The sequence below is a fragment of the Hyphopichia burtonii genome (genome assembly GCF_001661395.1).
Source record: "Hyphopichia burtonii NRRL Y-1933 unplaced genomic scaffold HYPBUscaffold_8, whole genome shotgun sequence".
Classification (NCBI taxonomy): Eukaryota; Fungi; Ascomycota; class Pichiomycetes; order Serinales; family Debaryomycetaceae; genus Hyphopichia; species Hyphopichia burtonii.
The window spans coordinates 229,768-255,541 of NW_017963735.1; the positions used below are offsets into that span (position 1 = coordinate 229,768).

Here is a 25,774-nt window from a genome sequence, read left to right on the forward strand (position 1 = left end):
AAACATTTAGTTATAGCTTGAATATACTGTATATATTAAATTGTTAATGCATTTATGTCAAGTTTTCCAATATCTTTACCATCAGTCCATTCGCTAATATCTTTTAAGTCTTTTATAATATTGATTCCTCCATCTCTTCCTTGGACATCAAAAATATCTCTATTCTTTGCAGTTTCCGGTCTCCATTTCCAAGCTTCTCTTTTAACCGGATCCAAGGCTTCATCGCCTTCCAATACCACTTTAGATATATAATGGCCCACGATTGGGCAGAATTTGAAACCTTGGCCAGAATCACCAGTACCCAAAATCAACCCTCTGTGATCAGGATGAGATCCAATTAGAAAGTGGCGATCCGGAGTATCAGTACACCAGCAAATCTTAGTCAAGCTGAAAGGTTTATCGGAAAGCTCAGGGAAAACTTCTTTTAAAAAAAGACGAGTATAGGTTTCAGCTTCTTTTGGAATTAGATTTTTGTATACGGGGACCGATTCTTTAATAGTATCATCCCAGTTGATATAACCAGGGAACTCATTGCAAATTTTCAAATCGTTATTTGAGTCTGGTTCGAAGAAAAACCCATGGTCTAAGCTGAGAACCACTGGAATTTCTCTTAACTTTTCAGCTTGTTCCGGGCTTAATCTGATATGACTGACAGTCCAGCATTTAGCCAACAACTGTCCTTCAAAATCCAAGAGCCTATAAGATTGAGCACCAGCTGCAACAACAACTTTGTTCGAATGGAAAATTTCTCCAGAGTAGGTTCTGACCCCAACAACAGAGTTATCTTTTTCATCATACAAAATTTCGTCAACTGCATCACGTACGAATTTTCCTCCTAGCCTTTTAACTTCAGTAGCTATTAATCTTAAAACTTCGGCTGCATACACCCATCCACATTTTTCCTGTTGGTACAAACCTTCCCATTCTTGAAATCGTTTTGATTGGTCCGAGCCATCGTCGACCGAGGGAATAAGTTTAGTGAAGTCCAGCTGATCTTTCAAACTCTTGTACTGAATTGCTTTTTCGTCTAAGAACTGTTTCCTTTCTTTAAAATAAGCAAAATCTTTTTCAGTCGTATAAAGTATACCCGTTTCGTGTAATGCCGGTTTAAATACGGGATCATTTTGCCATAAGTCTAAAGATTTCAATGCCAATTCAGAATAAAATTTTTCCTCGACCGAGCTCTGCAAGATCTTATTAACGTCATTACCAGCACTCAAAGGAGAGGGAGTTTCGTAAGGATCGATTATCGTGACATTCTTTTCACCTTTTCTTAAAAGTTGTAAAGCAGTAGAAAGACCAAAAGTTCCAGCACCTATAATCACGATGGAAGTCATGGTTTGATTTATAGACCAAAAGCAATATGAAGCGTTTTCAGTCCTTTTTTATATAAATTGGGTGATTGCAATGGCATCATCGCCTTTATAGAACTTAAATATGTCAAGGAAGGTCGAATCAACAAGTAAAATTTGTGTATTAGCCAACGGAATTTACAGTGCGGAATTGCAAATATATAGACACAATTAGCCAAAATTTATTTATTCTTTAAAACAACTAAACACTTATATAGAAAACCCAAGTCATGACCTGATGACTTGCTTACAAAGACCAGAAATCAGTCAAGTTACCACCAGCACCGTTAAAGGCAAGAAGATTTGGAGATTGGCCGTCAGTGAGGCCTTGAATGACACCTTTAGTTGCGTACTTGATAACCTTAGATTTCAAAGCTTGAGGATCGAGTAAGCCACTTTCACCGGTGGCGTATTCCGAGTTGATATCTGGGTATAAAGATAAAAAGTAGGATAACAAACCGGCAATATGAGGAGAGGCCATCGAGGTACCAGACATTTGGACGGTATCAGACCAGACAAAAGTAGACAAGATATCCACCCCAGGAGCAAAGATATCCACACAACGGCCCCAGTTGGAGAAAGAAGCCTTGTTGTCGGCATTATCAGAGGCCCCCACGGTGATTGGACCGTTGGCTCTAGCTGGAGAGTATTCACAAGCATCGGAATCGTCATTACCAGCAGCAACGGCAATATGTAAACCGGCTTTAGAACCAGCGTTGGTAGCCAAATCCAAAGCATCGGTGGCCCCACCACCAATGGACATATTAACGGTGGATCCTTTGAAACCCTTTCTCTTGGTTTGAACCTTTTCTTTATGGTCATTGACCACAAATTCAATACCCTTGATGATATCGGAAGTAGTACCGGAACCCAAAGCATTCATAACCCCCACAGCAACCAATTCGACTTTTTTAGCAACACCATAAGTTTTGGATCCAATGATACCAGCACAATGGGTACCATGGCCATGGCCATCGAACTTGATATGAGGGAAAGGAACCGCGTCACCCCAAGAAGCACGGCCTTCAAACTCAGAGTGCTCAACCTTAATCCCGGTATCGATAACGTAAGCCGTGACCCCTTCACCACCGTCGTTATCATACAAAAAGTCGGTAGAAGGAGAAAGCTCACGCTGACTCAATCTAGCCAACCCCCAAGTGGCTTCCTTTTGAATATCAAATTCATCAACTTGCATGATAGCATCACGCTCAATAAACTTAACAAACGGATTCAGCTGAATCAACTTGATCAATTCGTCATTGAAATAACCAAAGTAACCACCAAAAGATTCCCCAATATTGAAAAACAGAAGCGCAGATTGTCCCGACTCAATCTTCATGTCCTTGACCATACTAGCATGATGCACATTAATCCATTGCTGGTGGTCTTGAACCTGGGCCGTACTTAAACCATCCTTGAACACAACAATATATCTGTTAGGAACAATTCTATCAGCACTAACTTTACTCAAGATTGGTGCCATTGCGTCTTCCTTCAACACTCCTTGACCGTAGTCTTGCTTGGAAGGCTCAACCTTATCAATATGAGTGAGCAACTGGTCAAAGCTTAAGAGAGTCTTCAAGTCAGGGATGACCAATCCCATAACCAAACCAACGTTTATCAAAACAGTAGCCACAATGATTCTAGCTTGCATTATGAATACTTAGCCAGAAAGAAGAACAAGTAACTACTCCAGTACCCAGTTTGCCTTCTTTAAATAGTCTGGGGGTATGAATTGGTCTGCACAGAGCATGTGCAGGCCAGCCATTAATACCCTAACGTTATCTTATCAACGGGCACACCGTCTACACTGCCTGCTGAACCGCTTCAAAGGGTCTGTTCAGCCTATTGAAGGACCGTTCAGCGTATTGGAGGACTGTTCAGCCTATGGAACCCCTTGGCAGGCTGCCCGACAGCACTCTTGTGACGGTTGAAGGATGCCCCAGATGTACGGGTGCTTTACCCAAGAGTAAAACACCCAGACACCCAGACACCTCCAGACACCTCCAGACACCATGCTCACGCTTACGCGTGCGCGCCCGCCAGCTTAAGTATGGGTTAAGTAGGGGGACCCCGTAGTTAACGCCCTGGGTAATTCTGAGCATCGCACTGACCACGTAATTCCCCATACAAAAACCCAATTGAAAAAACAGCTAAACGCCCAATTGAAAAAAAAAAAACAGAGAAATCGAGATAGAGATACCTTCATTTGAGTTGAAATATCGAATAATCAATAAAGATTTGAATTCAAGCTTGGGCGGTCGGACTTTTTTTGGAAGAGCATACCGCAAGTATACAAAACATCGAATTATCTTGGTTTAAATTCATATCAATTGGTTGGAAAAATGTCAAGTAGAAGAAGAGCATATCCACAACCTCAATACGCTGCTGCTCCTCCAGTGGCTGATCCTTCACAGTATCAGCAATCTCCTTATGGGGCACCAGCCGTTCCAGCGGTGGGGGGTGCTGCGGCAGGAGTTCCCGCTCCGGTGGCACCAACATATGGTGTTGATCAACTAAATCAAGGTTTCCAAAATATGAATGTTGGCCAACCATCAACTGCTTCTCCATATCAACAACCTTATAATGCTTATCCACAACAAGTTCCTCAACAACCCGCAGCACCACAACAGCCATATGATCCATACCAACAAGCACAAGCAGGTTTAGCCGCCTCGGGGGCCACTCCTTATGCACCACAATACTCTGCTGGTGGTGCAGTTGGGGGGATTCCTTCTCCAGGTACTTCTGCGTATGGCCAACCTCCTTTGAATCAATTATATACTACTGATTTATTAAGAGAATTGCCACCTCCAATCAGTGACTTATCATTACCACCACCACCCATCATATTACCACCAAATGCTGCAGTAGTCCCTACTTCAGAAGATTCAAATGCTAATCCAGAATACTTTAGATCTACTCTTAATGTGATACCAAATAATCACTCTTTATTGAAGAAAACTAAATTGCCTTTGGCTTTAGTAGTTAGACCTTATGGTGATTTACATATTGATTCAGAAAATATCCCAGTTGCTTCCGATACTTTGATTGCTAGATGTCGTCGTTGTCGTGGTTATATCAATCCTTTCATCACTTTAACTGAACAAGGAAGACGTTGGAGATGTAATTTCTGTAATTTACAAAATGATATTCCAAGTGGATTTGAATATGATGCTATGCACAATCCAAAAAATAAATTCGAAAGACCTGAATTAAATCATGCAGTTGTTGAATTCATTGCTCCTAAAGAATACATGGCTAGAGCCCCTCAACCAGTGGTTTTCACTTTTATTATTGATGTTTCTGCTGATGCAGTTTCAAGTGGATTAACTTCTACTATTACCAGAACTATTTTAGAAAGTTTAGATCGTATCCCAAATGATAAAAAAACTACTAAAGTTGCCTTTATTGGGGTTGATTCTAATTTACATTTCTTTAGATTTAATGAAGGCTTGGATGGTATTGAATCTTTGATTGTTTCAGATATTGATGAACCTTTCCTTCCTTCTCCTGAAGGTTTATTAGTTAATTTAGATGAAAATAGACCGGCTATTGAAAAATTATTAATCGATTTCCCAACTTTCTTCGAAGGTACCGCTAATGTTAATTTTGCTCTTGGTCCCGCTTTAAAAGCTGGTCATAAAATGATTTCAAGTATTGGTGGTAAATTAATTTGTTTTGCTGCTACTTTACCTAATTTAGGTGAAGGTAAGTTATCAATTAGAGATGAATCTCAATCTGGTAAACAAAAAGAATCTCAAGTTTTATTAAATGCTGCTGATAAATTTTATAAAAGTTTTGCGGTTGATTGTAATTCTGTTCAAGTTACTGTTGATTTATTCTTAACTGCTACCAAATATCAAGATGTTGCTACTTTATCTAACTTGCCTCGTTTTACTGCTGGTCAAACTCATTACTATCCTGCTTGGACTTGTGCTAAAGCTGAAGATGTTACTAAATTATCAAGAGAAGTTAGTGAACATTTATCAATGGATATCGCTTTAGAAGCCGTTTTAAGATGTAGGGGTTCTACTGGTCTTAGAATGAGTTCATTTTATGGTAATTTCTTCAATAGATCTTCTGATTTATGTTCTTTCCCATCTTTCCCAAGAGATCAAAGTTATACTATCGAAGTTTCAATCGAAGAAACCTTAACTAAACCAGTAGTTTATTTCCAAGCTGCTGTTTTACATTCTACTTGTTTCGGTGAAAGAAGAATTAGAGTTATGAACATGGCTATTCCAACTTCCTCTAAAATAGATGACATTTATGCATCTGCTGATCAATTAGCAATTGCTAATTTCTTTACTCATAGAGCTGTGGAAAAAGCTTTATCTTCATCTATACCAGATGCAAGAGAATTACTCGTCAAATCAGTTACTGATGTCTTGAATGTATTCAAAAAGGAATTAATTTCTGGTAACGTATCGGGTTCTTCTCCATTACAAATTTCAACTAATTTAAGAATGTTACCATTGTTATTATTCTCCTTAACCAAACATTTAGGGTTAAGAAATGAAAAAGTTCCATCTGATCATAGAGCCGCCGCTTTAAATAATTTAGCATCATTACCAATTCCTCATTTGATCAAATATATTTACCCAGCAGTCTACTCTTTACATAACATGCCAGATGAATGTGGATTACCGGAACAAATTGTTCAAGTTAATGAAGAAACTGGTGAAGAAGAAACCATTAGTACCACTGAAATATTATTGCCTGAACCTATTAACAATTCAAAAGAATCTTGGGAAAACTATGGTTTATACTTGATTGATAATTCAAGTGAGTTATTCTTATGGGTTTCTGGTGATGTTGTTCCTGAATTGGTTCAAGATTTATTTGGTGCAAACAGCTTATATGAAATTCCAACTGGTAAAACTGAATTACCAGAATTTTCAATCGAAGAATCAGAATTTAATTATAAAGTTCGTCAAATCATTGGTAAAATTAGAGAACAAAGAGATTCTATCACGTGGAAGAATTTATACGTTGTTTATGGTGGTTCATCTAACGAACCAATTGATATCTCTCAACAACGTGACTTAATGGCATTGAGATTATGGGCATTAAGTTGCTTGGTCGAAGACAAGTCTCATACTGAAATTGGCTATAGAGAATTTTTATCTCAATTAAAGAGTAGAGTTGCCGTTTAATTTTAATGCACATATATACTTTATAATCTTCCCATCCTTTAATTCTACCATTGTTAAATTTTTATACAAAAAGTATTTATCTAAAGTAAGAACTTTATAAATAAATCATTTTTTTATGAAAGTTTGTAATATTATATCAAATTATTTTCTTTCTATTTAATAAATTTAATTTATTTACCTGTATTTATTAAATCTATAGCTTCAACAAATAAATCTCGCTCTTCACCGTCAAAAGTCTCTTCGATAGTGTTTTTAATCCCTGATTGATATACCTTTAAGTTTTTTGCTATAGGACCTCCTCTGGCCATTGTGGCTACTATATTTTTTTTGAACTTATGTGATAGATTTGCCCAATAGACTTTTGAAATAGACTTACCTTCAAAATGGTTATTCAAGACATCAAGTAAGTTTTGAAACTCTTCAGTATTGTTAGCATGGTCAACTTGAGATTGAGCTGTTGATGAGATATTTGTGAGGTTAGACGATTTTAAGATTTCTTCTAATGTTTTTATATACTCATCTGAGCTAGCTTTAGTTTCTTTCACCACAGTAGTGAAATTACGGGGGGATTGCAATGATCGAGTCAATTGGGTAAGCGACGTCTGGACGTGTTTATTAATACAAGATTTTTCCACAATCTGATAAACTTCCTTTTCATTAAGTAAATACAATGCAATCAAATTATTTTGTAGTTTAATATTGGAGACTGAAAATGAGGTGTGGTGGTTGAAGTCCTGAACTATAAACTGATTCAAATCGTTCACTAAGCTCGTTGTTTTATTCAAATGTATTGATTGGTAATCTCTTATAAACTTAATTGAAAATAAATCATTACCAGCATTCCCACCGTTTAGAGCATTATGCTTATTAACATCCTTTTCAGAAGCATAGAATTGAGATAGCTGTTTATTTAACCTAGCTAATCTTATGACTTCTTTATTGTCATTTACATTATCAACATCAGCTGAGCCATATGCTTTTTCGGAATCTTCCAATTGCTGAAGTAAAAAGATAAAGTAGCCAGAACCTCTTACTAAGTTCAAAGTAGCATGAATCTTTCTCATGGCGTTATTCATATTGACTGCTTCATCATATGGCTTTATAACGTTATCTTTCACCCTTTGAAACGAGTTATTGACTCTTTCAAGTGATGGATTTATTGAATCGTTGAATGCTGATCTGGTATCTTCTATTTTACTGAAATGGGATATTAATGACTCATGGTTATCAGTACTTATACTCTTCATCCGCTTTTCACATTCATTGATATCAAATTTGAGTTTCTTTATTGGTGTCATTAGATCCAATTGTGAATCGTCATGGTCATTGGTAGCCAATATTATATCATTGGCAAATTGTGGAGCCCTAAAATCTGGCTCAAGAAATGCTTCAAAATCCTCGAGTTCGTCCTTTTCCCTGACGCTGGTCATAATTGTCTAAGTAGCCTAATGGTGCTGACGTTTAACTGCCATTTACAATTGTCGATTTTTCACTACGAGAATCTCACTACAATTTTTTTTTTTTTTTTGTTAGCATTATCAATAATTCATTAATCTATAAACTGCTTTCCTTATACTAAATCAAAAGCTATTCAGTCTTATACTTAGGTTTGGATGCTTGAGGTTTTGAAGAATTGGTTTTGTTGAGATTGAAACGTTTCGATTTAGGTGTGAATGCTTTTTGGCCATAAAATTGTTTCTTGAATTTTGCATCCTTTTCCTTTTGAAGCTTTTTTTCAATTCTTTTACGTTCAAGCTTTCTTTCACGGCAAGCGACTTTATATTCTCTTTTCTTCTTACCAGCACGTTTACTATGGGACCTCTTTTTCTGTTTTGCAAGTTCTTTCTCTATTTGAGCATTATGTGATTCCAAAATAAGGCATTTCCACGGCTTAGGATCTTCTATTGGAACAGATATCTGTATTTGCTGGTATATATCATCGCCAGAAACAGCAGCTTCTAAAAATTGTCTCTTTTGATCTTCCGAGTAGGATGCATAGTAATACGATAACGGTCTTTCGTTCTTAATTACCTCTAGTGATTCTTCTCTTAAAGAAACTTTCATGATTTTAGATTTGGTCCTGCCTCTTTCTTCATCCACAACAACATCCATCGAAGTATCATCTTTAGGCTCTTCAGCTTTCGAGTTCGGTGGAGGGGCTGCAAACAAGGGGAACTCGAATTCTTCATCAGATTCCTGCTTCTCTTCAGTGGCCACCTCCTTATCTTTGGACAATATGCTTATATCATCAGTGACAGCGTCCTCTTTCTCATCGTTATTGTCCACTTCTATGAAATCAAATTCAAAGTTACTGGGCATGTAACTAGTTGGGTTCTCATCGCTTTCACTTTCATATTCGGATTCTGAATTATATAGTGATTCCCTCGATATCCTATTATAATTGTTAGTTTTTCAACACCAAAAATTGGACGCGTTCATCCTAAATACATACTTCTTATACTGTGACATTATATGTCTTTGGTCTTGCTTTGGGGTATGGTTATTTGATCTATGACTAAGTTCATCTCATCGTCGCTGGTTTTTCAATTTTTTTTTTTTTCGATAAATCCAGCGAATTTTTCGGTCTCTGAGACACTGTGGAGAAAGTTACCTACATTTTTAAAAGATATTTAAATATTATGATAAAAATTATAAATAATACAGCACATAGGAGAGAAGCAAAGAATTAGGCATTAATAATGAAGACATAAAACTCGTAAAAAAGAAGTAAAGGACATACGTTCCAGTAAAATTTTTTTTTTTATTTTTTTTTTTTTTTTTTTTTTTAATTTTTCTTTTTTTGATTTGAACTTTCAAGTTTAATGAAAAAGTAGGGGCATATTTATTACCAGATTGGTGTATTAGATTTCCTGATCACTCTAAGAGCATCCTTGCGGAGTCTCAATTTAGGTGGAACGAAGCTAGTTTTCTGAACTGATTCGGTATCGATGACAATATCATTTTTATCAGTCAAAATATCAACTTGGATGTTGCGTACTTCATTGAATGGCATCATGGATCCCAAATCAACAGGAGTAATGAACTTCTTATTCCAAATAAGATCGACTATCTTTGGATAATGTTTTTCAAGAAAAGATTTTGCTTCCGAAAGCTTAACAAAGTTTAATAAAAGAAACTTAAATTTGGAGTGTCCTTCTCTTTGTAAATTCAAATGTGGATTTGAAGGATCAATACCAATCATAGGATAGAAGAGGATCCAAGTTTTAGATTTATTTTCAAGACTGACTTCAATTTTAGAACTAAAGTTTGCCTTTTCACCCAATTCAGTAATAGATAAGGCAGTCATTAAAGAAAGTTGAAGATCAATGACGTATTCTTCTCCATTCATTTTGAAAACGTACAATGGAACGAATTTTGAAAGTTCTTCTAAAGTATGTTCAATACCAAATTTTATGCATCTCAATCCAATAGGATAATTTTCGATACATTTTTTAAATTTAAGTTGTTCACGCTTGACTTCAAGTTGACGATTGGCTTCTGCAATCTCTTCAGCTTCTTTAATTCTCTTTTCATGCTCCAAAATTTCTTGTTTCTTTTGTTCCTCAATTCTCTTTTCTTCATCTTCTTTTCTCTTGCGTTCTTTTTCTTTTTCGGCTTTAATGAAGAACTCTTTTCTAGCCTTCTTCTTAGCTTCAGATTTTTCTTGCCAGATTCTGGCCTCTTCAGCAATTTTGGCTCTTTGTTCTTCTTGTGCTTTAGTAAGTGGAGCAGGAGCAGGAGCAGGAGCAGTCACAGGAGAAGTAATGGAAGCAGACGAAAGTGCAGGGGAAGGTGATTGAGTCAGTGGTTTTTTAGTAATATCTCGATCAGATGATCTGCTTGATTCCAAACTAGGACGATGTGAATGTTGAGTAGGAGTAACTGAAGTTGGTGATTGTTCCCTGGACTTGAAACGTTTTGGATCTTCGTTTGCTTCTGGGGTTCTGTCTTTGGCAAAAACGTTACTTGGTTGTGACTTCAACTTATCAAATTCCCTTGATTTGACTTTCTTTAACTTCTTTGTAGAATTCAGATCAGAATTACCGGATGAAATTTTGCGTTTCTTGTTGAGAGAGAGTTCATCTTCTCTATCTTTTTCATCAAAATCATTTTCCTTTTGTTTTTCAATTTCATGATCGCTAACATCAGAATTAACAGGCTTCTCAAAATCTTCGCTTTCTTTCTCTTCTGGTTTTTTTGACTCTTTAGGGATTTCTTCTTTAAAAGACAGGGTAGTATCTTTATGAGCTTCCTTGATTATTGCATTTTCATTAGCCGGTGTCTTTTCAGATGTTGTTGGTCCATTAGATGATTTCAAGATTTCTCCTTGAAGTAATTCAACTTCTCTTGGATCATACTCAGCAGAATATTTTGCTATATCTAAAGCATTTAAACCATCCTTTTTTCTTTTTTTAGTAGGATCAGCTCCTCTAGAAATCAAAAACTTAACAACTTCATAATTTCCGAGGCCCACAGTAGATAATAGAGCTGTTAATCCAACTTTGTTTTCTTGATTTATATCATAGGACCCTGGATTCAAACCAAGTAAAATATCAACTAATTCAACATGACCATTTCTAGCGGCCAAATTCAATATATCTGGTTTACTTTGAAGAGTATAATCATGAGCAAGAAAATCACTAGCTGCAGCTTCTTTAAAACCTTGTGCAGAATATTTATATATTGTTGAAGAAGAATTCTTCTTTTTAACCAAGCCTAAGAAATAATCTTCATATGGATCTTCCACTATTTTAGAAGGTGCCAAAGGAACTGCTTTATCACTTGAATTCCCCTTTTGGGCCTCTAGGGCCTTTTCTAAAAGTTCAATGATTTCGTCATAACCTTCTTCATCTGAATGTAAATGAGAAATTTTAGTCAAAGCAGTATAACCATCTGCATTATGAATATCAGCATTGGCTCCGTTATCCAACAATACTTTGACAGTGTCGATATGTTTATTTTCAGCAGCATCCATGAGAGGAGTTTCAGAATCCCCAGCTTCAATAGCTTGTTTGTTTACATCAGCACCATTTTTAATTAGATATTTCACAACATCTGTATGTCCAGATAAAGCAGCTTCATGCAAACAGGTGAATCCACCAAAGTCACTTTCATTTGCATCTGCACCAAGACTAATGAATCTTTTAACATCTGCCAAGTCACCTTTTTTACAAGCACGTTGAAGCAAGCTTCTTCCACTAGAGTCTCTTTTAACTTTATAGGATCCCTTTGATTTCGAAGAGCCTGGGGTTGACGATTTTCTAGCACTATCTTGTTTGGAAATAGAAGTGGATCTAGATTTGGAGCTTTTCGAATCTTCTGAAAATTCTTTCTCTTTAAAAACGGTAGATTCATCGTCACTTTCATCATCTGACAGTATATATTTTTTATTTCTTTGTTTCTTTCTTAAAGGTTGATCATATTCATCATAATCTTTTTTACGAAGTAATTTTCTACCTTGACGAATACGTGGAGGTGAGTCAGCAGGGAGAGTTTCTTGTTCAGAAAATTCTTCGACATCAGTTTTGGTAGTCTTACTTTCAGCTTCATCTTCCTCATCACTTACAGAGACAGAAGGTGACTTTTTCAAGTCCCTCTTCTTTTCCTCTTTATTCAATTTGAAGGACTGAGTATTGTTGGAGCTATCATTCACTGATCGACTAGGCTCATTGACCGCTGAAGCTGCTGACTTAGCACGATTATCACTTATATCGGTTAAGGTTGAGTCAGTAGCTGAAGTTGCTGACAAGGCTTTAGCACGATTATCACTTATATCGGTTAAAGTTGAGTCAGTAGCCGAAGTAATGATCTTTGGTGAATTTTCTGATGATTTCAATTCAGGTTCAGTATGTTGTTTTGAAGAACCGTCTTGCTTTTGAACATTCAGCGGGGATTGATTTTCGGGATTTTTGGTATCTGCGTTTCCATCACTTGGGCCATAATTCGACTTATTGATTTCTTGACTAATTTCCGGATCTTTTGACTCATCTTTAGGTTCGGATATTTGATTATTATCTTTAGCTTTACTTTTAGCAATTTTCAAATAATCTGCAAACGAAGTTTTTTGATTTTGAGCAGGTGGAGTGGAAGTAGGGGTTATTGAAGATTTAGAGGATTTTTCGCCTTCTTGATTTTCGTTAGGAATTTTTGGTCCGTCTAAGTTCTTTCCCGAACTTTCTTCAGAAACCTGGGAGTTTCTACTATCGCTTTTCACTTCTTGTTCAATCGGTCCTTTGGGTTCAATTGGTTCATTTGGTTCATTAGATTCAATTGGTCCTTTGGGTTCCTTTGGTTCATTTGGTCCTTTGGATTCATTTGATCCTTTGGATTCATTTGATCCCTTTGGTTCCTTTAGTTCCTTTGGTTCAATTGGTCCTTTGGATTCATTTGGTTCATCTTGCTTCTTATTAGATTCTTCTGTTCTCGAATCATAATCATCATCGAATAAATGAAGTAACTTAGGATTAGTGATTGTATTTGAAGGAGATTCTGATTTTTTCAATTTTTCTAACTCCAATCTTCTGTTTTCATCAGTTGAATACGTGGAACGATTTTCAGATCTGGATTTGTCAGAACGTTGATCACTCGAGTAATGGTCGGTATACTTTCTATCATCTTTTCTTTGATAACCTCGGTCATCGAAGGAGCCAGGTTTTTTCGCTTTATCATCCAAAGATGACTTTCTTCGATCTTTAATATAGCTTGAGCGGGAAGAATTATCATAGTTCGATCTTGGATTATAAGAGCTTCTATTAAACTTATCTTTTGGTCTCAGTGATGACTTGAAAGGTAACGGCTGTCTATTTTTGGGAGGGTAAGAATCATATTTCTCGTAACTCGATCTTTTCCTGGGGAAAGGTGCCTGCTGGCTGCCTGACGACGGGCGGTAGCTGCCGTAGTAGTCTCGATTGATCGACGACTCATTATTTCGTCTGCTATAACCGTTAGCTAAGCTTTCATTAGAATGGCTCACACTCGGCGGCTGACTTCTTTTATAGGACGAGCCAGGGTACTTCCCGGCATACCCCGTTCTTTCTCTGGCTCCCGAGCTGGAGCCTGCGTTGGACCCCGACCCGCCACTTGGCTTGGGAGTATAATGGTTGTTACTGGACATGTCTAGAGTAGTTACCGCCAATATGGTGAAGTGGGATAAAATTTTATTTGTGCCAAAAAAAAAGAAAAAAAAATTCAGCTTTTGGCTGCTTCTGGTGTACGGAGTTTAAGGATTTGTTTCAAATACGCGTGCACTTACAAAAAGAATAGCCAGCTTTTAGCAGTCAAAGACTAATACAAGACGGTAGACAGGTATAAGACATGCAATTAAAGATAAGTATACAGAGAAGTGAAGAGGATAACCGGACCAGGGACCAAGGGGCGGGCGATAGTTACGAGATGGAGTCGCCGAATTCCATTAATTCAAAGATTAGACTCATATTGGGACAAATACGATCACAGCTTTCGATGTAGTAGCCTTTATGGGAGAGGTCTTTAGCGAGAAGCTTATCGTTGTTGGAGGTACCGTTTTTCAATAGGTCGTAGGCGTCGTTGACGCCGATTTTGAATTTTTTCATGAAGTAGGCTACTATGACACAAGCGGATCGGGAAACTCCACATTGGCAGTGGATGAGGATTTTTTTATTTGGTTGATCGAATTTGGAGATTTGGTTGGTTAAATTGGGTAAGTCTTTTGAGATGGAAGAATTATGGGACCAAGGGATGTATAAGTATTCATTTTCGTGATTTAATGATAAATCCTGACATTCTTTAGCCACGTTAATGACCAAGTCGTAATCGTTGAGGTTGACTTTGTAATCGCTTATGTTGGGATCGGAAAATAGGTAGATTTGGTTATTCAAAACGTTTGCTGGGCCATTTGGATAGGCGTTTAGCTGATTTTTCTCTTGTAGTTCTTCCGGGAGTTTTTTAAATTTATGGTCGTTCAAGTTGATTGATTGAACTTTATTGATGAATTCGTTATTTATGATGAAGGGGCTTTGTAAATTATTTGGGTATTCATTATAATCCGACGATTGGTTCAATTGATAGTTCAATTCATCATTTTGCTCCAAGGGGAATTTGAAATTAGATAATTGGGGGGTGGTTTGGGATTTTTTCGGTAATTTTGGTAATGGAGGCATTATGGGGGTATTTGATACGTTTGGGGTTAAGAGTTCTTCATTATTCGGTATGGATAACGTCAATGTTTTTCTTCTGGTTATACTTGGTTTATTAAAGGGCAAAGGGTCGGTCAAATCCTCCTTTTCCGGCAGGGCATCCGGTTTATTCAAATTTAGTGATAGGTTCTTCATATTGATATTTCGGCTGGAGGTTAGTGAAGACGGTTTTCTGGAATGTTTTGGGGAATAATTGATTGAACCATTGATTGAATCGATTGGCTTGGGCGACTCTAAAGATGCTAATGAGTAATTTGATGAAGGAGACCCGGAATAGGGCGAGTAATGATTAAATCCTGGACGGGGAATTTGAAATGGTAAACTAGTAGTATTAGTAGTGGTAGTGGACATATTTTTAGAACTACTACTGGGAGAAGCTTTTTCTTCCTTTTGGTTGAAAGTCGGTGTTGGAGGGGGCGGAGGGTGTGGTTTTATTAGAAATGGATTCGAACTCATGTTATATAGGAAGAAGATGAAATAGTTTGAAACAAGTATGGAATTTTGATTAGGAATTTGTTAATCCAACGAGAAACAAAAGGGAAACAAAGGAAAAAAAGGAAAGCGATAAAAATATACCAAAGCCTAAAAATAAAATATTTTGGGTTTACTTTACAACGTTAATGACCAATACGGGATAACCAGCTTTAAGAAAGGAAGAAGCAGCCCATGAACCAAATCATCAAGAACAAAAGGTAGTTGAAGATGAACGAGTAGGGCAAAAACCACTGGAAAGCTTAAAAAAAAAATTTCACGCAAAACAGAACCAAAAAAAAAAAAAAAAAGCACAGAACAATAAGGTCAATACATATTTATTAGAAACATGTAAGGTACTTTAAGGTACCAATAGAGGATCCAGTGGCAGTACTATTGACGATGGTTGACGATCAGGGTTTACACGTGTAAAGAATCCGTACCCCTCGTCCCCTGGTGCTATTTTAGTTGATACTACACTGAAAAAGATCAAAATTAATAAATATTTATTATACATGCAATTAACGGTAAGGAGCATCGGCATCGATACAGTATTGTAATTCTTGTTCCCACTTATCACCATTTTCTAATAATTTTTCTTTATTATATAACAATTCTTCTCTGGTTTCGGTAGTATATTCGACGTTTGGACTTTCCACAATTGCATCAACAGGACAAGAATCTTGACAATACCCACAATAGATACATTTAGTCATATCGATATCGTATTTATAAGTTCTTCTACTACCATCGATTCTCTCTTCGGCTTCGATAGTAATGGCTTGGGCTGGACAAATGGCTTCACATAATTTACAAGCAATGCATCTTTCTTCCCCACTTGGATATCTTCTCAATGCATGTTCTCCTCTGAATCGAGGACTGATTGGTCCCTTTTCAAAGGGATAATAAATAGTATATGGTGCTCTGAAGTACATTTCCAAACAAATGTACATCCCTCTGGCAATTTCGTTCAAGAAGAAAAACTTGGTGGCTTTACTCAAGGCACTTTCATTGCTTTCTTCCCAAGTCTTTGGCTTTGGTGCTCTGAATCCCTTGGGCCAAACCGATTGCGTTGATCCTCCGGTATTGAAGTAACTTGGTTGGGCATCCGCAGCAAGCGCTGGCTTCAAGCTGGTGAAACTCTTACTGAAATGACGAACGCCTCCCACACGTAATCCTCTAGCTATCATCTTGTTCTTGCTTGTACTTGTAGTAGTTCAAAAGAAGATTGTTATCGTTGAAAATTTCTCATGTAAAAAACATTTCATTTATTCTCATTGGATAACTGACTCCGGGGACTTTCTGCTTAGGTAAGCGCATACCTTTTATTAAGCAATCGCCCTCACTGGCTGCAAGAATTGCAGGTTGGGATCTTACAGGTTGGCCTAGACTGCAAATATATTCACTATTTATTAAGTTTTAGTAACCCATTGGTCTTTAACCCATTAGTCTGAGGGCTAGTTCGACGGAAGCAAAGGTCCCGGCACTGCAGGGAATGGCTCTGAGTAAGCAGGGAACAATACCTTTCCAGAACCCGGCGGCCCCGTTGAGCTTGTAGATGGTCTTTGCCGTGGACCAGATGTGGCCGTTGAAACGAGACTGGCTGCCAAACCCATCGCTTTGGATGTTACTTTTGATGACGTCCAAGGGGTAGGAGCTCAACCAGAGCGCATTCCCGGCCAAGGCCCCCGAGAGCAACAACTCCGGAGTGGAGATTTGGTCTCTTGAAGTATAGTTATTGTACTGTTGGATCTTCCCGATCAAGGTTTCATAGGTCAAGAACCAGATCCCGTAGGCTTGCACTTCTCTTAGGAGGGTGATGTTGAAACCCCGGTACACGCCCTTAAGGCCCTGGTGGTGCCAAATGGCCTGAACGGTGGAGCGCAAGCTGGTTGGCTTGGACGAGCTCTGACTCAAGATTCTCAACTGCTCAACCGGGGCGGTGATTGGGGTGTTGACCAAACCGGCCATTGCCCCGGCCAAATAGGTTTGCGGCCATAGATTCAACGAGTTTTGTTTTGTATATTTAAGGATTTGTCTTTTTGATTCGTGGAACCCGTAGAATTGCAACGAAACACAGGCCCCTACTCCGATCAAGGGGGGTAACGTTCCCTTGTAGAAGGCAAGGGCGCCTTCATTGGCGAAAACTTGTTTGATGATTTGGGTCGACGTTAATGGAGTTGACGAAGTTTGCAATCTAATTTTCACCAAGTCTGCCGGCTGGCCAATGAGCACTTGCGTGGCGCCACCAATGAACCCAGCACCGATATCCTTGACTTTCCTACTTACCGAGTGATCTATATCTGTCATAGTTGAAGAAAAAGGGTAAGAATACCAAGATCAAGACTAAGATAAATCAACTTTTCATCTTATCGATTGCCTAACATCACGTGCGCACACTTGTCTATTAAATACATAAGAATATACAATTAACCATTAAGTAAGCCACCAATTGACATACTGTGTTTTTTCTTTTCCATTTTATCACGTAATGAGTTTTCCAGGTCGTCTTCATCATTCGTAGGGTTAGTTTTTTTATAGGATGACGTAAAATCGATTGCCACCGGAGTGACTTTTTTAGAACAGGCTCCTCCACAACATGTTTTAATCCCCGGTATATACAAGTCATTTCTGATGGAAGGCAATTTGATTGGATTATGGTTTATTGGGGGTAATTGAACTGGAGGCAACACCACTGATGGGGTTGGTTGTTGTGGTGGTTCTTCTTTAATCTTCTTCTTTTTATCCTTTTTAATGAACTGTAAATTTCTTTTCCTTCTTTTAATGGTAGTTCTTTTCATTTTAATCGGACGATGGCTCCCGTGAAGTCTGTAATACAATCCACATGCGTTACAGATTGTATTACCGGCGTCGTCTCTTCTCCAAAGAGGAGTAATGGTACTACCACAATTAAAACATGCAATCGCTAAAGGATCGTCATCGTTTGAAGAATCAGTGGATGAATCTTCGGATTTGATTTTCGATTCTTCATTCGAATGAGTGTACGATTTGTCTTGTTCCTTAACCACAACTCGGTTATTATAAGCAGGACATCCCTGACAAGCAGCACTCCCACCAGTCCCATTACATCTTCCATCTCCTTTACAACTTCCCTCTTCTTCCTTCAAAATAGGAATGGTGTTGGGAGGTCTCTTCAAATTAACCGGCCGATTAGCGTTATTCGAACGTAAATATAACCCACAAGCATTACACATCAACGTCCCATCGGGGGCCCTTCTCCAAAGAGGAGTCTTGGTGGTATTACAATTCGAACATTGTTGTCCAACTGGTATACCCCTTTTAGGTGATTCTGTCGGTATTTCAGCCATCATATATGCATAATAAGAACCAAGAAAGTATTCAACCAATATATCCAAGTATCAAGGAATAAAGTTATGAAACAAGTAGAAAAACAGGATGAAAAGATTTAAAACTTAAAAGAAGCCTTTCATTGTGCGATGATTCCCAAAAAGTCACCATTTACGAGAAGATCCGATGGAAAAACCTGGTGCACGGGCCCGCGCCTGGGGCGCCCGCCTCAGTTTTCCTGGACACTGGCCAATCAGCGTGCGCGCATTACTAACCATCGGCTGCCGCCACTCGACCGGGACAATTGTGTCAAACTTTATCGATTCCATCAGTCGCGTGTGATTGGCCAGCGATGCTTTTGATTACACGGCAGGTGCCGTCGACTACTTGTACTTAATCCACTCTTAAGCGAAACTCGATTGGGAGACGGTATGTGTGAGAGGTTACTTTACGTAGGTAATATATTGAGTAGAATGATTAGAGCTCGTCGTATCGAAAGATCTTCTTAAGAACCCTTATATCTGGAGAGTTATTGTATGTCTGATACCGGGTCGCAGCATGAGAGAAATCTAGAAATACAATGTTGCCGTTGGAAATTTTGCAATTCCTTCTTGCAATATCGTCATGGCTGATTCCAAGACCCCCCATCATTTGGAGCTGTCTGCATCCCTGCTCAACCATCGACTTAGTGACTTTGGTGTCGTGTTCCTCGACGTACGAGAGCAATAAGTAGTATCCGTCAATGGGCTTCCGGTGTTTGACGTTCATCCGGAACCCACCATAGTGATAGAGAGTAGGAGTGTGAATTTGCTCATCAGCACTTGCATTATGTATTTGAATGCGCTCGTAGCACGAAGCCTCTCTAAGGAAGAGTTCAATGCACATTTTGATTTCTCTCATGTTAGATGTCGGCCATCGATCGAGTTCTGCAATGACATCGGGAATGAAAAGCTTCATTACCACCAGGTCATCCTGGCTCAACGCTCCGAGCACTTGGTTGAAAAAGGGGAAGTATTGGCAAATCAAATCCACTTTGAACTTGTAAACATGTCGATCGTGACCTTCCCCTTGTAGTACTTCAAACCCAGTCCATGAGTCGCAGGCCCCTTCAATATGCGAATGGCTCTTTTCGTGGTTGATATCCCGCTGGGCATTACTTGAGTTGGTGAGTTTTGCTCTTATCTGTGCATTAAGTGACTCTTCGTCTTGGCCAATCTCCTTCCCCACGGCTTGGATGAACGCATTGACGGTTCCCTCCTGGCTTGCTCCACGGAGCTCGAGCTCTTCGGTGGTTTCGAAAAAGAGCCACGATAATAGTGCTGCTTGCACCGTTAATCCAGATCTGTTCAACGGGAATAGTCTATACTTGCACGGGATCCCTGTAGACCCCTTCAGCTGACCGAGTTTGACTTCATCAATTTCAATGAAAAGAGAGTAGTGGAAATTGGTTACAATAGCCCGTGTTGTATTGCAGCCAACAAAGAACCCGCCTACTTGTCTTATGATTGACTTGAACGCCTCGCTTGACTCGTCGAGTCCATCTTCGACCAATTCACTGAATTCAGGACCCATTGCTTCAACCGCCACTAAGGGAACGCCATGCTCCATATAAAGAATGTCTGGTCTTCTTTTAACCGGGGTTCGACTCTTGTCGTCACTATAATAACTGCCAGTACTGAACCAATACTTTTCGTACCAGATATGGTGACGGACAATACGAAGAAAAGAAACCGTGGTATCGCCAATATACTTTTCAAAAAGGTGACGACATTCGGAAGCGTCTTCTGGGAAATAACAACTACTTCGGGGTGAGAACTCGTAGTTTATACTTGCCCATTTGTCTACTGGCTGATTAGAATTTAAAACCGCCTCTCGAAAACACCGCTGGAAAGAATTCAATTTCTTAAAACTTTCATCAGCCAACTCCGTTTCAAATGCCAACAGGAATTCGTCCAATCTACTATTCCAACCACGGGCCCTCGGAAGGCTGGTGTTACGCTTAACCCTATCAAAACTAAATTCAGGAAGCACACTGATGGAGAAAAAGGGGATGGCAGCATTTGCAAGGAGTTCTAAATCATACAGTTCCCAATCGTGGATCTGTCGAGGCAAGTCTCCTTTTATACGAAACCTTTCACGAGGACTCATCCGTGCCAATATTTCAGGCATGACTCCGTTGATGTAAAACAACCGCTCTCCAGGATACTTCTGCTCCAATAAGTCACTTGTGTATTTCTCGATATACTCCATTTGATCACAATCAGGAAACTCGGTGAATGCAGTAGAACTGACGTACACTAGTCTATCTGCAATGCCTTCGTAGATAGACCGCTGCACTCGATACCTTTCTAACAAGTCTTCGGGAGGAATGTACTTGACATACACAATCTTCTCAGAAGGGAAGATTTGCATCAATTTCTCCGGTGAAATACTGTTATCGTACTCAATAAGCTTTTCACCTTGGCTTTTCATGATCTTCGCGTAGTACTTTGAGTTCATGGTGCTGTGTTTTGAACGAATCCACAATGAAGTAACTTAATTGGATTTTAAGCAGGTTTGGCCAGCTTCATTCGTGATAAGCTAATAAAAATACTCTGCTTCGGCTGCAAAAAGCAAAAAAAGAATATGTACGGGTGCAAAACGTCACATTAGACCCATACACCACAAACCGTCACGTGCTACCAATTCACGTGACCACAAACGCGTCGTGCACCGCGCCCAAGAACCTATCATTTGGCGTTGTTTACGTTTAAACGTCCCTTTCAATTACAGTGCAAACACCATTCTGTCAGTGAATGAAGGAGTAGGTGTCAGTAGTGAAGTAGACGGAGGGTAGTAGAGCAGAGGGAGCTGTAGTAGAGCAGAGGGAGCTGTAGCAGAGAAGGTGAAGGTGTAGTAGAGCAGCAGAGTAATTGTAGAAGAGTAGTAGGAAAGTAGGGTGGTACGGCCAGTGAGTGACCCGTGCACCAGGGAAAAATCACAACAAATAAACAAATAAACACAGCGGTTAATTCAGATATCAACACCTCCTTTTCTTAAACATCACTTTCATTAACTTCAAAACAAGACTACTTCTTTTACTTTGCTATACTGCTGCTACTGCTGCTACTGCTGCTTCTGGTGCTCCATAATATATCCAAGACTTAATAATCCAATATGAATACGCGCCCGCAATTAACCACGGCGGGTGCTTCATCAAATCAAACAATTCATTCAACAAATAGTTCAAATTCAATAAATACAAGTCCAAATAACTTCTTGACACCAAAGAATTCGAAAAGATCAAGTGTAATATCGAATTCATCGACTTCAAATAAAGAAAATCCATCAAGATCATCGTTTATAGCAAATTCCAATTCCAAAATTGATTATTTTGCAAATAACCATTTTTCAAGATCATTCAATAGTTTGATTTTGGATGATATTAAAGATGAGTTAAACTTATCGACCGCTAATAAGAAAACCATCAATAAAAGCCCCCCATTCAATGTTAAACAAGATTTGTATATGGGAATCGATAGTATAGATCAACAATTAACTGATGAAGATTTTAGTGATACTAATAATAGTGATGAAAATGATTTTTCAACACTAACCATTATAAATTCCAATAAACTAAGATCAAATGATGATTTAAAGAAAAGTTCAATAAAAAGATCTTCCAAATACCTTAATTTATCAATTGAAGATAAATCAAATAAAATTCCGGAAGATATTGATAATATAAGTGATTTAAATGAAATTGACTCTTGTGCCATAAATAAGGAAATGAATACTCCTCCTTTCAAAAATAAAAATTTTAAAAGACCTCATCAATTGATATCCCAGTCTCCTTCTCCATCATCTTCTAAAATTAATCCAAAAATTAACTTAACAAAACATTCTCCAATAAGAATTGAAAATGATTTCAAATCTCAAACCAATTTATACTCTCCTTCAAAATTAGGTTTAAAAGGTTTTAAAATGTTTAAAAATTCCGATAAATTAGCAATAATATCTCCAAATAGAAATAATCATCAAATATTAACCGAAAATAAAAATGATTCAAATAGATCATTACCTTCTAAACTAAGAAAAACTTCCTATTCAAATTTATCAGTTTCAACAAATAATGATTTTACCACGGCATCTTCTCCAAATTCTTCAAATTTTAATTTTGAAATTTATAATCTTGATAAATTAGATATGGATTTAGATAATGATAGTCCTTCTAAAAATAGGAAACTGTCAAATAGTTCCTTAAATAAAGATCAATTGGTTATATATCAAGATAATGATGAAGATGTTGGTTTTCCTAAAAAAACAACCGTTAAATCACCAAATTTAAATGATAATAAAGAAAATGAATATAAAAATTCTTATAAATTTGTTAAACCACTACAAACTGCATTCAAATCAACTGGATTATTGAAGAAAAACTCAATTTCAAATAATCTAGATAATAAATTGAAAAAATTCCCCCCAGAAACTCCAATTAAAAAAAATCCTTTATTGAATTCAGTAAATAATTCAAATTCATTAACTACAAATTATCCAATTAGAAACTCAAGTTTAAGTAACCTAATAAGCTCTGCTCATGACGAAGGAGAAGATCTGGAAATTTCAATTGAAGTCGGTAGAAATATATCAAATCAATCAATTAATGATTCAAATTTAAGTTATTTCAAGATTCCTCCTCCTTCTACGATTAAAAAGAATGTTGATTTTTTCGAAAAAGACTTAGACATTGATTTAAGTTCAGATTATGAAGATATTGATTTAATTCCTGAAACTCCAACTAAATCAGTTAAAAAATCCCATTCAATGCCAGCTAATTTCTCCCCAGTTACTTTCAAAAAACATCAAAAACAGTTAAAACTAGATCAATTGAAAAAATCAAATTATCCAAATTTGAATATATCAATTAATAAATTGAATAACCTTGAAAAAATTAACGAACCTTCCACCCCAACAAACCTAATTCATTCAAAGTCGCTCAATTTGAAGAACGATTCAATCGATTCATCCCAGTCAACCATAAGAACAAGCATCCCCAATAATAACTCCCACAAAATTGATGACCATCTAATCAATAAATTTGGTTTGAAAAATTTGAAATACTTGGGTACTGGAGAATTTTCAATTGCTTATGAGTGTTTATTTCAAGATCAAAAATTTGCCATTAAAAGATCTAAAAAACAAATCATTGGTAAATTAGAACGTAAAACAATTAATCGGGAAATTGAGGCTTTAAGAATGTTAACCTCGGTTAAAGATAATGAAGATATTAATTTAAAAGAACAAGATGAAGGAAAAGAGTACCTTGTTTATTTCATTGAAGCTTGGGATTTTAATAATTTTTTTTATATAATGACCGAGTTTTGTGAAGGAGGTACATTATTTGATTTTTTAGAAGAAAATAAAAATTATAAAATTGATGAATTTAGAATATGGAAAATCTTGATTGAAGTCTTGAATGGATTAAAGTTTATTCATCTGAAGAATTATTTACATTTGGATTTAAAACCAGCTAATATTTTTATCACTTTTGAAGGTTCTCTTAAAATTGGTGATTTCGGTTTAGCCACAAAATTACCAATTTTGGAAAAAGATTTTGATTTAGAAGGTGATAGAAATTACATTGCTCCTGAATTGATCAATGATAAGATATATACTCCATTTGCTGATATTTTCAGTGTTGGTTTAATAATTTTAGAAATTGCAACTAATATTATTTTACCAGAAAATGGAACTCCTTGGAGAAAATTACGTAGCGGTGATTTAAGTGATGCTGGTAAACTATCAAGTGATAACATTCTGGATTTTTTAAACCATCAAAATTTTTCTTCTTTAACTTCTTATAATTCGATTGGGTTATCACTGACTTCTTCATTAAATCGTGAATCTTCGAATGTTCAACATCCAAATCCTTCTTTAGCCAGTATTGAAGATTTAATTCCTCATGGTGCTCCTGATTTCTTAATTTACAATTCTAATAATTTAGATAAACTAGTTACTAAAATGTTGAAACCAAATCCTTTCGATAGACCCACTGCTAAAATGATTTTAACAATGAATGAATGTCAAGTCATTGAAAATAGACGTAAGGCTGGTGCTACTATCTTCGAGGGTGAATTCGGTCCAAGCAATGAGGACGACTAGTTCGGGAAATGACTTTATGTGTATATAATGTACTTATAGACTTTTTTATTTTTTTTAATATAGATCTGGTATCTTTTTTCTCGTTCGACTGCTCTTTTTTGCAGTCTACCAAACACCGTACTAAACACCGCAGCTACAAATCAGTTCAAGACAATAAGTTAATGATATAAAATACTAGATTCAAAGAATCCACTAATGCGAGAAAGAGAAAGATTTCAAAATTCAAAAGGAGAAGAAAATTCCATTCAGTCTTACTTCAAAGAATCTGTTTACTTCATTACAGATTATTCATGGATGATTCAGATTATTCATAAGCATTAGTAAAGATACATATATAAAAAAGGTCAAAAAGAAGAATAAATTAGAAAAACAAACAAACCAAACAAACGAGGTAAGACTTATGGGGTGATCTTTTCTTTTAATATATATTATTTAATTTTTTTTTTTTTATATTTTTTTCAAAGTTTTCATGTAAGAAATGAATAATGGAAATGATGACAGGGAGCAAAGTCAAGGAAGGAATAGATCTATTGGATTTGAGAGTAACCAGTGAATGGATTAGCATTCTTAGATTTCAAGTATTCATCAGAAGCTTCTTGCCATTGTCTGTTCATGGTGGTTGGACCATCAGCAGCAAAAGATCTAATGACGGCGAATAAACCAACACCGGCAGCTAAACCAATAACGGTACCCCAGAAAACTTTAGCTCTATCGCTAGGACTGTGCAAAGGTTTTCTTGGACCCCATTCCCCAAAAGAAATGTAGTAAGCAGCCTTTTTTTCGGCTGGGGTTAATTCTTGCCATGGTAATTCCATTCTACCCTTTAATTCACTTATTAAGGTATCTCTATCTTCTTTTGGTAACGATTCCCATCTGGAGTCTAATTTGCCAACGTAAGCATTAGACAATGCTCTTGGTGCAGTTTTAGCAACAGTGGATTGTTGACGAACGGCAATTCTTTGAATAGATTGACGAAACATGGCTAGATATCAGTTAGTATATATTCATGCAAAGCCCGAACCAAAAAGACTGAGTTTTCTGAAAAATCAAAAGAACAAACTGAAAAATTTAACAAAAAAAAAAAAATTATCAAAACGCCCTGGTGTATGGATCTTTTGTCCTTCCTTCACTTAACATTTGATTGGCCGGGAAAAGTCGGTAGTCGGAC

The 25,774-nt window shown here is 37.2% G+C and overlaps 15 protein-coding genes across 15 annotated transcripts; 3 read left to right on the forward strand and 12 right to left on the reverse strand.

The window, feature by feature from the left end:
- Positions 1-16: 16 nt before the first annotated feature.
- Positions 17-1,419, reverse strand: HYPBUDRAFT_154008 (NAD(P)/FAD-dependent oxidoreductase). The gene has a single exon (XM_020221850.1). The coding sequence runs from the start codon at positions 1,335-1,337 to the stop codon at positions 36-38; it is 1,302 nt and encodes a 433-aa protein (XP_020074199.1). The 5' UTR covers positions 1,338-1,419; the 3' UTR covers positions 17-35.
- Positions 1,420-1,483: 64 nt separating this feature from the next.
- HYPBUDRAFT_154009 (S8 family peptidase) lies at positions 1,484-3,293 on the reverse strand. Its single transcript, XM_020221851.1, has one exon. The coding sequence runs from the start codon at positions 3,004-3,006 to the stop codon at positions 1,600-1,602; it is 1,407 nt and encodes a 468-aa protein (XP_020074200.1). The 5' UTR covers positions 3,007-3,293; the 3' UTR covers positions 1,484-1,599.
- On the reverse strand, positions 3,155-3,589 carry HYPBUDRAFT_230276 (uncharacterized protein). Its single transcript, XM_020223137.1, has one exon. It carries the CDS (start codon positions 3,479-3,481, stop codon positions 3,233-3,235), a length of 249 nt encoding a protein of 82 aa, XP_020074201.1. The 5' UTR covers positions 3,482-3,589; the 3' UTR covers positions 3,155-3,232.
- Positions 3,590-3,697: 108 nt separating this feature from the next.
- Positions 3,698-6,511, forward strand: SEC24 (COPII subunit; the record flags this gene model as incomplete). The annotated part of the gene is made up of 1 exon (XM_020219071.1): positions 3,698-6,511. The coding sequence occupies one exon, from the start codon at positions 3,698-3,700 to the stop codon at positions 6,509-6,511; it is 2,814 nt and encodes a 937-aa protein (XP_020074202.1).
- Positions 6,512-6,681: 170 nt separating this feature from the next.
- HYPBUDRAFT_114642 (Golgi transport complex subunit) lies at positions 6,682-7,941 on the reverse strand (the record flags this gene model as incomplete). The annotated part of the gene is made up of 1 exon (XM_020219057.1): positions 6,682-7,941. The coding sequence occupies one exon, from the start codon at positions 7,939-7,941 to the stop codon at positions 6,682-6,684; it is 1,260 nt and encodes a 419-aa protein (XP_020074203.1).
- A 131-nt stretch (positions 7,942-8,072) lies between these two features.
- Positions 8,073-9,037, reverse strand: HYPBUDRAFT_163417 (uncharacterized protein). Its single transcript, XM_020222616.1, has 2 exons — positions 8,964-9,037; positions 8,073-8,903 (listed from the first exon to the last, which is right to left on the reverse strand). Exons 1-2 carry the CDS (start codon positions 8,978-8,980, stop codon positions 8,099-8,101), a joined length of 822 nt encoding a protein of 273 aa, XP_020074204.1. The 5' UTR covers positions 8,981-9,037; the 3' UTR covers positions 8,073-8,098.
- Positions 9,038-9,356: 319 nt separating this feature from the next.
- On the reverse strand, positions 9,357-12,023 carry HYPBUDRAFT_114330 (uncharacterized protein; the record flags this gene model as incomplete). The annotated part of the gene is made up of 1 exon (XM_020219036.1): positions 9,357-12,023. A coding segment is annotated over one exon (2,667 nt), but the record flags the coding sequence as incomplete, so codon positions are not given.
- Positions 12,024-13,811: 1,788 nt separating this feature from the next.
- CPP1 (tyrosine/serine/threonine protein phosphatase) lies at positions 13,812-15,357 on the reverse strand. The gene has a single exon (XM_020221852.1). It carries the CDS (start codon positions 15,139-15,141, stop codon positions 13,897-13,899), a length of 1,245 nt encoding a protein of 414 aa, XP_020074206.1. The 5' UTR covers positions 15,142-15,357; the 3' UTR covers positions 13,812-13,896.
- A 169-nt stretch (positions 15,358-15,526) lies between these two features.
- HYPBUDRAFT_154014 (uncharacterized protein) lies at positions 15,527-16,366 on the reverse strand. Its single transcript, XM_020221853.1, has one exon. The coding sequence runs from the start codon at positions 16,344-16,346 to the stop codon at positions 15,678-15,680; it is 669 nt and encodes a 222-aa protein (XP_020074207.1). The 5' UTR covers positions 16,347-16,366; the 3' UTR covers positions 15,527-15,677.
- A 227-nt stretch (positions 16,367-16,593) lies between these two features.
- Positions 16,594-17,466, reverse strand: YMC2 (Ymc2p; the record flags this gene model as incomplete). Its single annotated transcript, XM_020219048.1, has 1 exon — positions 16,594-17,466. The coding sequence occupies one exon, from the start codon at positions 17,464-17,466 to the stop codon at positions 16,594-16,596; it is 873 nt and encodes a 290-aa protein (XP_020074208.1).
- Positions 17,467-17,585: 119 nt separating this feature from the next.
- Positions 17,586-18,485, reverse strand: SFU1 (Sfu1p; the record flags this gene model as incomplete). Its single annotated transcript, XM_020223710.1, has 1 exon — positions 17,586-18,485. The coding sequence occupies one exon, from the start codon at positions 18,483-18,485 to the stop codon at positions 17,586-17,588; it is 900 nt and encodes a 299-aa protein (XP_020074209.1).
- On the forward strand, positions 18,482-18,885 carry HYPBUDRAFT_230380 (uncharacterized protein). Its single transcript, XM_020223139.1, has one exon. It carries the CDS (start codon positions 18,615-18,617, stop codon positions 18,825-18,827), a length of 213 nt encoding a protein of 70 aa, XP_020074210.1. The 5' UTR covers positions 18,482-18,614; the 3' UTR covers positions 18,828-18,885.
- Positions 18,716-20,286, reverse strand: HYPBUDRAFT_230340 (uncharacterized protein). The gene has a single exon (XM_020223138.1). It carries the CDS (start codon positions 20,071-20,073, stop codon positions 18,943-18,945), a length of 1,131 nt encoding a protein of 376 aa, XP_020074211.1. The 5' UTR covers positions 20,074-20,286; the 3' UTR covers positions 18,716-18,942.
- A 1,240-nt stretch (positions 20,287-21,526) lies between these two features.
- SWE1 (tyrosine protein kinase) lies at positions 21,527-24,732 on the forward strand. Its single transcript, XM_020219873.1, has 3 exons — positions 21,527-22,420; positions 22,565-23,435; positions 23,493-24,732. Exons 1-3 carry the CDS (start codon positions 21,622-21,624, stop codon positions 24,604-24,606), a joined length of 2,784 nt encoding a protein of 927 aa, XP_020074212.1. The 5' UTR covers positions 21,527-21,621; the 3' UTR covers positions 24,607-24,732.
- Positions 24,733-25,133: 401 nt separating this feature from the next.
- Positions 25,134-25,586, reverse strand: COX5 (cytochrome c oxidase subunit Va; the record flags this gene model as incomplete). The annotated part of the gene is made up of 1 exon (XM_020219029.1): positions 25,134-25,586. The coding sequence occupies one exon, from the start codon at positions 25,584-25,586 to the stop codon at positions 25,134-25,136; it is 453 nt and encodes a 150-aa protein (XP_020074213.1).
- Positions 25,587-25,774: the final 188 nt, after the last annotated feature.